Source organism: Corvus hawaiiensis, chromosome 18, assembly GCF_020740725.1.
Source record: "Corvus hawaiiensis isolate bCorHaw1 chromosome 18, bCorHaw1.pri.cur, whole genome shotgun sequence".
NCBI classification, from domain to species: Eukaryota; Metazoa; Chordata; class Aves; order Passeriformes; family Corvidae; genus Corvus; species Corvus hawaiiensis.
The window spans coordinates 12,526,576-12,536,913 of NC_063230.1; the positions used below are offsets into that span (position 1 = coordinate 12,526,576).

General features: G+C 43.0%; 1 protein-coding gene across 1 annotated transcript in view; it reads left to right on the forward strand.

Annotated features, from left to right (window-relative positions):
- Positions 1-8,692, forward strand: part of IFT81 (intraflagellar transport 81) — a 37,152-nt gene extending 28,460 nt beyond the window's left edge. The window contains exons 13-18 of the mRNA XM_048322899.1: positions 138-227; positions 1,182-1,268; positions 2,571-2,642; positions 2,732-2,817; positions 6,271-6,316; positions 7,244-8,692. Of these exons, the coding sequence (XP_048178856.1) occupies positions 138-227; positions 1,182-1,268; positions 2,571-2,642; positions 2,732-2,817; positions 6,271-6,316; positions 7,244-7,426 (564 nt within the window). The 3' untranslated portion in view covers positions 7,427-8,692. The remainder of the gene's footprint in view (positions 1-137; positions 228-1,181; positions 1,269-2,570; positions 2,643-2,731; positions 2,818-6,270; positions 6,317-7,243) is intronic.
- The last annotated feature ends 1,646 nt before the right edge of the window (positions 8,693-10,338 follow it).

A 10,338-nucleotide genomic window follows, 5' to 3' on the forward strand; every position in this document is an offset into this window, starting at 1 on the left:
GTTACATAATTAAGGTTTCATCACACATTTTTTCTCTCTGTATTTTGGTTTACTTCCCTTTCTTTTCACATTCCTAATTACATAAATGTACAATTAGGGTCACAGAGTTAATGAATATTATTTTGTCCCTTTCTCAGGTGAAGAAACTGAATGCCATGGTGGCAGAGAAGAAGGCAAGCCTTGCTCCCGTCATCAAAGAGCTGAGGCAGCTGCGTCAGAACTGCCAGGTTTGTAGAAACACTCCTCTCTTTCTCTGCAAATCGAGTCAAACCCCCAAATAAATCCAGTTTACAGATCTCTGAAGTGGTCTACAAGGACATGATCAACTCTGAGGGAAAGCTGGAAACAGCAGAACTTGTCAACAGCGTTTGCAGCAGGCAACATGCTAAAGGTTGGAATTTGTAAAAGCTGACAGTGCAGGCACAAAATGTAATCCTTTATAGCAATTTTAAAAATTACTACATCAGGGGAAAATGTGAAAAGTCATAGTTCAAACCCAAAGCAAAGTTAGTTTCAGATTAGTTGCAAAGCTATTTCTGTATTTCAGCACTGATGATCCCAACCAACACTGTCCTTTCTGAGTGGATTGCAGATAAGTTCCCATCCAAATGTTGGATACATTGCTCAAATTCCTGCATTAGTCTGTGGCACTGACAAATTTGTCCATTTGTTTTCAAATTTTATAGAGAGCTGGGAAAAAAAAAAGTCTTTTGGGTCTACAGCTGCCATAAGTTGGCTCGTTACCATGGAATTAAATAAACTGGTGCATTTATCTATCAATGAAATTTCCAGAAAACCTACATTTAATGGTTCCATTCAAAGTGTCACAGATGAAATCCAGCGAAGGGGTTGATTGTGTACAACTGTAATTGAAATTTGGCTTTTCATAGGGAGCACTTATATTGATCCTTTCTCAATGTCTATTTTTATCATTATTTGTTCTTTCTTCTTGCAAATACAGCCTTGTTACCCTGGCAGGGTAAAGCCATGGATGTGCTGTACAGAGGAAATTTCCCTCTCTCTGATCCCCAGAATGTGAGGGGCTTGGTGGCTTCCCTGTGTAACCACACCCATGTGCCAGTGAGGGTCACTGAGTGCGCCAGGAGCTGGGGCTGGTGTGTGAGGGGCCTGAGTGTCACAGGAAGATTTCATTTATGTGCCCTTTTGCCCTTTTCACCAAGGAATTAACTCAAGAATGTGATGAGAAGAAAATCCAGTACGACAGTTGTGCGGCCGGGTTGGAGACCAATCGCTCGGCCCTGGAACAGGTGAGGTGGGGCTGGCTCCTGCTCATGGATAAATGCTGTGGTACAGTGTTTCCCTGCCTTCCCTCGGGATGTGGAAAGTACAAATCCAGTCAATGAGTCAGTGTGACCCACAGGTCATGCCTGAAGCTGCTGTGTGGGGTGCCTGCAGTCACACAGGTCCTGAACAGCAGCAGATGGACTCAGGGTGCTTCATCCAGCTCTGATCAGCAAGGACGTGCATCTGCCAGAAATTCTGCTGCCCTGGACAGTATCTGTTAGGGAAGAATTTGAACGTAAAATAAAGATTAATTGGTCAAGACAAATCTTTATATGCATTTAGCAGATTCACTGCACTAGCAACAAATTCAATGGATAATTAATGACTGAAACTGGTGGCAAGGAGACTTCATTAAATGGGACTGTCTTGTATTCCTTTGTCTCACTCCATCATTCCTGTGAATTTTGACTGGGCTTGGTTTCTCAAGGCCTTGCCCACAAAGGAATATACTGCAAGATAAACAGAGAGTACCTTTAAAGTGTGGGTGGATATACAGAGTTCTTTTCCTGCTCTAAAAGTTCCTCTGTGGGGTCCTTCACACCAGATGGACCTGGTGTGAAATGGACCTTCCAAAGGAACTATTTTACAACAGCAATCAAGGCTTTTTTTCTTGGCAGACAACTCGTAGTCATTTTCTAGCATGTGGTGACAATCACATCCACTCACTGAGCTGGACATGAGTTGAACTGTAGAATTCAGTTTTCCAGCTGATGGTCTGAAAATCACACAGTGACAGAGCTCTGGAATGGCAAATGCTGTGCAGCCTGGAATGTGTACAGGAATTCCATTGAGGGTTTTTTTGGATGGACCATTTAGAGATGGGAGCAACCCACTATCTCCATACTCCTCCTCCATGTAATTATTGACTGCTGATTAACATACTATTGGCAAGACTAACATGCACTTTGCAGATGTGTTCCAGGAAATGCTTGTTCACAGCTGTGCCTGGCACTTCAGATGTGCTGAGGAACAGGAGTCTTGGCAGCACTGCTGAAGAGTCTGTTAGAAGTCAGGCATTAATAAAAACCTGTTAACAGCCATTTTGCATCTCTGACTGTGACTGAGGCTGCCAATGTAAAGCCATTCAGTTGTCTTTCACTTTAAAAGTGACTTGTGAGAAGCCCAAATTATATAAACATTTGAGAAATTATCAATTCAGGATTATTATTATTATTATAAACTCTCATGGTTTATATGGCAACACAGGGCATCTCCTGGGAACTTTCAGTCACCATATCCTTTGGAATCTTACTCTTTTCCCACAGGAGGTGAAAGGGCTTCTTGAGGAGTGTGCCCAGGAAGAGAGCAACTACCATTACATTAACTGCATGAAAAGGGTAAGAGCACAAATTGTTCCCAGTGAAATGGAATAGCAATTATAATATATACACACATACATCTATTTAAATTGTGGATTTCTTTACAGACCCTGGAGATCCAGCTGCAGCGTGCCAAGGAGGAGATGAAGGCCTATGTGTCCCCAGACCCCCAGGAGCGGCGCAAGGCGGTTCGGTGAGCGGGGCAGGGTGCTCCCCTTGGGGTGACTTGAAGGAGATTCACAAACTGAGGCTGAAGTCAGGAATTTTCTCACTGGCATTTGGACCAGAGGAGTTCACCTGATAAATTTAGAAACACTATAATAATCTAAAAATAAGCATCTCGGATTCCAGCCTTTACTGCTGTAAATCTACAAGTTCTCTCAGACATACCAGGAGATTTGCCCTTCTCATTGGAGGTTCTCAGCCTGGGATAGGGCTTCAACTGGCAGCCCCACACTTGGAGGATGGTTCTGCACCATCCCATGAACTTCCATCCTTACCCTCAGTTTCACTGACTCCAGTAAAAGCCACTTCCTTCATCCCGTGACTCTTTCAGGACCCCTCGCCTTTGACTGGCAGGGAGAGAAACAGGAAATACTATAAATTGAGCTGCTGATTATTTTTGGTGTAGTTTTCTATTTTAAATAGAAATTTTTCCTGCCAAAGATGGAAATGTTTTCTGAGAATGAGATATTTCAGATTCATTATCTGTGCTAAGAAGTCTAAATGTTACCATGTCATAGAGATTTTTTACACTTAACTAAATATTTTTGTAAAAGTATCCTGTTGAAAATTTTGTGTATGTTCAATCTTCTAATACAACATAAAAGCTGAAACAAAATTCAGGCAACAGTCAACAAACTGTTTCAAGATTAAGCGTCAGAAAACCCCAAAACATTTATAATTTCCAGTTGGTAAAAGTGTCATAATACCCGGGGCTTATTCTTCATAATTAGTTTTCCAAAATTTCAGAATATTGCATGAAATAGAAATTCTGTTTTCCAGAAAAATGAATCTTAGAGCCTTGTTGTCAACAAAATAATCCAGTTGGTGTCAGTAGCTTTACAAGGTGGTCTTTGCTTTCCCACCACAGTATTTCTCAGTCACAAAAACATTTATCAAAACAGTTTTAAAATTGGTGTTTGTTCAGTTTTATGGCTATTGACAGGGAAATTGTCAAACAGTGAGAAAACTCCAGGGATTCTCTCAGGGGAATCCATCAGACCCTTCCTGAAGCCCCTTGCACTGGTACCAGTGGAGCTGCATCTCCATGTTCTAGAACAGGAGGCAGAGATCACCAGGAAGCGAAGGACCAGAGTAACATCCATGAGAGATGACCTTCTGCAAGGATGTGAGGCCTGGGAATGTTCAAACACTGTATGGCAAAGAGTGGTAAACAGTGGAAAGTAAGAGTAAGAAAAGAATCAAAACTACAAATATTGGGGAGGGAGAAGAGAAGGACGAGGAGAGAGAAGGGGCTGGAGGCTGAGAGGCCTCTTGCTCCATCTCACAAAATAATGGAAGGCTGTAGGAAATAAACATTTAACTAATGAAGGAATGATGAAACAGCAAAATTAAGCAGAAGGATGAACAGATAAAACCTTAGTGATGATATGAATATTCATGAGGATGAGGAGCAGCTGAGGCAGCGGGGTCAGACAGCAGGGAGTGGGAGCTCAGGTTGGTTCACTCCAACTCAAATACTTGGGAATTGAACATCCAGGATATGGGGATTCACACGGAGCAGCCGTCAGAGCCCAGTGCTGGAATGGAGCACGAGCCCAGCTATGTAATCCCAGGTATGGTGAGGGAATGTGAAGAGGCTGTTACCCCTCTGTGCTGTCCCCATTTCACTTCCCGACTGTGGAAATTATCCTCCCACAGGGACCAGCCACAGTCCTGACCTTTCTAAGAGGTCACAGTGCTGTCTCATTTCAATGAGTTACAGCAAAGTTCAATAGAGACATCTTAGCAAAATATGAGACGATTACATTTTTCTCTAGACATCCCTTTAGAACCTGAAGGTATTTTTCAGCAAGCACTGGAATGTAAACGGAGTAAAAATGAACCATAAATAGAATTGCACTTTCCTAACAACATATTGAACAAAAAAATGTCTTAATTCAGACCCTCTTTATTGAATATAAACTCTCTGTTCCGTGGAGTCACTTGTTAGGAATGTGAAAAGTTAATTTTCTTTTCTAAAAATAGAAAGTTGTGGAGTTTTTAACAAAGTTATTAAGTTACATTCTTTCCAGTCATCATTATAAATAGTAAAGAAAAACTTACTAGGAAAGACATAAAATCCTCTGATGATTACTTTGAAAACTCTACTTCAAAAAAAAAAAAGAGGGTGTTCTGGAGGCCAAATGTGTGAGAACACGTGCTGTGTGCCAGGGCAAAGAAGCAGCTTCAGCCTCACCTCCAGTTGGGTGAGGATTGCTGAGATCAGTGGGACAACACAGCACCTGGAGCAGCCTCAGCACAGCTCTGATCTGTTCTGGCTGGAATTGTCCAAGAGCAAGAGATCCTAAAGTGATCCATTCCTGTGGAGGCAAGACCAGCTGGCCCGAGGCCCAAGTGCTCCAGTCAAAGTCCTGGAGTACTGGGGAGAAAGGGAAGGAATCAGGGAATGTGATGCCTTGGGTCCACACAGCTGCTTTCACGCTCCAAGAAACCTTCATGCTCTGGCATCATGAAGGCTGAAATTTCTTTCTCAAAATTAGGATTTCTCTATGCAAAAGTCATCTGCCCTAAGCAATTTGAAAAGCTCTTTAAATGAGCTGGGTTATTTTGAATTCCACTAGCTGACTCTCACACACAAAGAATATAATAATTACACAGAAAATACAATTGATTTTTTTTCCAAGTGGCTCAGTGCACAGGTTTTTTTCTATTGTCACATTTCAAAAAAACTAAAGATACGTCCTAGTGCTGTCTGTGGACAGTGCTGTTGTGGTTTGCATATTCTGTTGTCAGGGGTCATGTGTCAGCTTTGGGTATGGCAGAGTGATGTGGCCACTTGGTACAGACAGGGGTGGACAGCCAGGGCTTTCCGTGCTGAATGTCAGCATTAACACTTCTCAGCCTATATTGAGGCCCTGAAATGTGAGGGCTGTTTTCTGGGAGAGGAACGTGCAGCATTCCCACTGCACTCACTGGACTTGTCAGACCTGGGCTGAAATGCCATTCCCCCTCATTCCTGTACTTTCCCACTCATTCCAGTGCTGCATTCACAGCAATTAAGGGCTCTGGGTCTGTAAACTCTGACACTCGTACAAGCCAGGCCGTGGCTCACCTCGGGATGTCACCAGGATAAATGCATTATAAAAGGCATCAGGAGTATCTCATCTGCATGGTCTCGCTGTTGCCTTCAAGCTGGAAGGGGCAGTGATCATGCCTGCTTCAAAAATGTAAGAGACCTTAGCCAGTATCACTTTTCCCAGCTGCACAGCTGAGACAAGGAGATGTGATCCTTCATATTAAGACATGTGTTGCCCAATGACAAAAATGGGGTTTTTTGTGTTTCCTCTTCTGTCTCATTTATGAACCTCCCAATACTTCCATTATTTTCCATGTTGGCATCATTATTCTGTCCTGTTACACAGAACCAAATCCTGATAAAATCATTTTATATTTCCTTTAGAGAACAGTATACACGAATCATCCTTGAACAAGAAAACCTTGGGAAGGTAAGAATGAGGCTTTTACCTTGTACAGACATTGTACAGTTCATAGTTTTGTGGGGCTTATTCCCAAAGGCTGTGGTCAGTCTTTTATAAAAAGCATAATGCAGCCTACAAAGAAAATTCCATCACTGCTGGCATTGGTAACTAATACCCTGGAAGAGGATCCTGCTCCCTCCTCAGGGCTTGATTTCCTGCAGGGAATAGCACAAGCTGCTCTAAGGGATAGGCAAACAGCTCAGTGTGACAGCACATTCCCTGAAAACCGTTTGGATAAGACCCTGAAGCAGGGGCATAACGAACTGTGCCAGCTCAGATTTTCTGTTGTATATAAAGCAACCTGTTGAAGACAATAAATTCTGAGCCTGTCAACCTCATCACTGCTGCTAAAGGCCAGGGGATCAGCGGCGTCAGACTAAAGCAGTTGTCCAGTTTTAATCTTGTCTGAAGCTCAGATCAGCAGGGACGAGGTTGGGCTTAGCAAGTCACACCAAACAGCTTTTATTAATTTCCTTTTCTCAGTAAGTCTGAGTGATTTTTACAGGTCTGGGCTGCCACTATTAATAATCAGCAGGGGGTTTAATTGTAAAACATTGATTTCATGTTACAGTATCATGATATGAATCCATTGTGGGTTGTACCTTGATACTGCGAGAGCTCTGCATGGAAATGATGTCAGATTTTTAGCATAAGTTCTCAAATAGATAAGATTAATATTCAGACAGTTAGAAACCATGGAAATAGTTGTCAATCCGTACAAAGATCTAAATCCCAGGTGTTAATGCATTTAGCACTTGCAGGGCGTGTTATCAATGTGAACAAAACAATACTTCCATAGCATATAAAAATCTCTGTCATTCCAAGCTGCCTATGCAAGCAACTTCTGTGGTGTAGAGCTGTTGCAGAAATCTGATATTTTTATATTTTTAACAGAAACTACGAGAGAAACAGAAAGTTGTACGGGAAAGTCACGGGCCAAATATGAAGCAAATGAAAATGTGGCAGGACTTCGAGCAATTAATGGAATGTAAGAGAGAATGTTTTCTGAAACAACAAAATCAAGCAGCCATTGGTCAGGTCATTCAGGAAGGAGGTAAAGATAGGCTTGTGTTATGAATTCTTCCTCCTGATACCCACATGAAGTAGGAATGTTAAATACTGTTGCTTTCATCAATTCTACCATTTTTATACGTGGTTTGGTTTTGGTGCATAAACAGAGAGAGCAAAGAACCCTTCTGGAAGCTTTTGCTCCACTGTTTCAGTGACAATGTGCCATGGTTGGAAGCTGTTGGGAGGGCTGCACTGGGGTGAACCTGCTCGTAAATCCGTGTTTTATGAGGCTGGGAATGGCACGCACTGTAGGGAGATCAAAGGGAAACAAATCCTTCTGCAGGGTCACAGAAAACTCACGTAATTGCTCTGCCTCTCATTCTCTACCGCTAAGGTTACATTTTTGCAAGGCCTGGGACTTGGTACTGTATAATTGTGGCCCTCCTGGCTTGGCCCTATCTGTCCCTATTGTCCTTACCCAGCCAGTGTGGCAGCAGGAGCGGGGCCGCTGTCACCCTGGCCCGAACACTCCTGGTCATTCTTTCCTTGCACGGTTGGGCTCAGCTGATTGTGCTTCCAGGAGACACCTCACTGCTACAGCATCAGGAGTCGGCCTGGAGAACAATCACTTGGATTCTGAGCTTTTTCCATTATCTTTTGTTGCTGTTGTTTTTAACAGAAGTATTTTTCTTGCACATTTACCTCCTTCACATTTTCTGAGTTGCCTGTGTGAAAATGTAAAGGGAGCTCGGCTGAGGCTTTCCCCAGGGAGGAGTTTTGAGCTGTTTTGTCTGCACAGTGCAATTCCAAAGGGATTACACAGCCAAAGAGGGTCATCCCAGGGCTGGAGGTTATCCATGGATGTAGATATGGCCCAGTGGTTCTTGCATCTGGCCTGGAGTGCAGCCCTGAGCTGTGAGCCACAGGCAGCTGTCACTGCCCTCAGAGGTGCCCCACGGCTAAGCCGGGGGCACAGGGATGGAGGTGAGGACTGAGAGTGTCCCTCACACGTCACCATTCTGCACGAGCAGCTCTTGGCCCCTGGCACAGATCAGCAGCACACAGATAATTCGTGGGACCAGAAATCCTGCTGTTCTCCTTTGGCTTACTGGATTCCTAGATAGGTTGGTGGGGTTTTTTATAGTTTTTCCTGCCTGAAGTAGAATGTCTTTTCAGGATATAAAAAAAAGTAATTTTCCTTTCTTTGATACCTAACTATGAGATCTTTTGCTGGTTTCTATATCCAGAGAATATGGTAATTATAGAGTTCCTGGTTTGCCTTTGCATTAAATATATTTGTTAACAGGACTGAAATAAAAGCTGGCAAAACTACATTTTGACTGTATGGTATTCTTCTTTTTTTACATTTTTTAGGTGAGAGAAGGAAATTGTTGGTGGCTGGGCCACAGGAAAAATGGGTTATTTAATGACATTTATTTGAGAAGCTTCCTAAGGGCTCACAGTGCAGCTTGAGTGTGAGGAATGGGTCTCAGATCCATAGATCCCAGGACATCCTCATGCCAGCCCTCCCACGAATAGCTGGAGATAGTTTTTCCCAACAGCTGCACACTGACCCTCCTCAGGCCAGGGAGAAGAGCAGGGTGCCTCTGGCACAGGGTGGAAGGAAGACACAGGTAGAGCTGTGCCACCACCCCCTGCCTCCAGGAGCTGACTGCTGCGGGATTTAGTGAGGCAGAGAAGGAATCTCTGGCAGGGAGAAGCTCAGGAAAGGCCAGGCTGTGTGGGGTGGGCACAGCCGTCTCCGGAGACACCTGGATGCTTTTGCCTCCTGCCCTGTGCCATCATTCCCACACAGCACCTGCACAGCTCCTTGGGGCTGCAGAGCTGGAAAAGCCACGGCAGTCCCATTCCTGGACTTCCAATGGAGACGTTTGCTGAAGGGTTGACAGCAATAGTAAAATAACACAGACAAGGAGATATGAGACATGCTGAAAACGTGGGATAATCACCAAAAATGGACATTTAGGTTACTTAGGAATCAGCCTGTGGTTCAGAGTCACTAGACAGGGCAGGGAGAAAGGGGATTTCATAGACTTAAGTCAAAACTTTTAACCAAACCTTAGAAATCCTATTTGACTGGACCATTTACACAAAGATGTATGACAGGGATTAGCCTGCAGCCCAGGAAAAAGCAATGCCTTGGAAATTCACAGCAGTGATGTGGAGTAAGACCGAGTACAATCATTTTCTGGTTTTCTGTTCCGAGTTACCCTAAAAATAGTTCATCTTTCTTCCTTATAAAAACAGTTTATTGCTAGTTACTCAAAGATGACGTGATTGTTGTTCTGATCTGATTAGTGCTCTGTCATTTGTGCTGCACCAAGAAAGGGCACACAGATTATACACTGCAGCAGCAGCAGCAGCAAAATGACTTTCTGAGATGAAGCAGAAAATCATAATAACTGTTATCAAAAGAAAATTGGAAAAACTCAAACACTATTTTTAGCTTTTTATACAAGTGGACATTTAATAAATGCAGCTTTAATGGATTCTGTTCACTGGCTTTTCCACCTAGTTCAGGATTTGATGGGAGCATTCAAAAATCTTCAAATTTCACAGTTTTATCTTTACTTCCTATCTTGCAACAAAAAGTTAACTTCCCAGTTTTTTACTTTGTAATTGTTAAGAGCCTAACTGGTTAATAAGATTAAACATCCGGTATGGCAAAATACTTGCATTTCTGTTGGGAAGGTCCAAATAAATCAAAAATTTAGGTAAATTGGGGGCTGCAGCACTTACCAAATTTGTCCCAGCTGAAACACTATGATCAGCAGCAGCTCACTATGTTTCTGAAGGCTTCTCCTTATCCCTATCCAGAACTGGATGAGGAAGCATCCCAGCTATAAAACTACTGTAATATTCTGCAGTTTTGAGGGATTTAGTGATGTTGATTTCAGCTGTCCTTGGAGCTACAGCAAGATCCACATGGACCTGAGAGATGAAATAGTTCCAGGCAT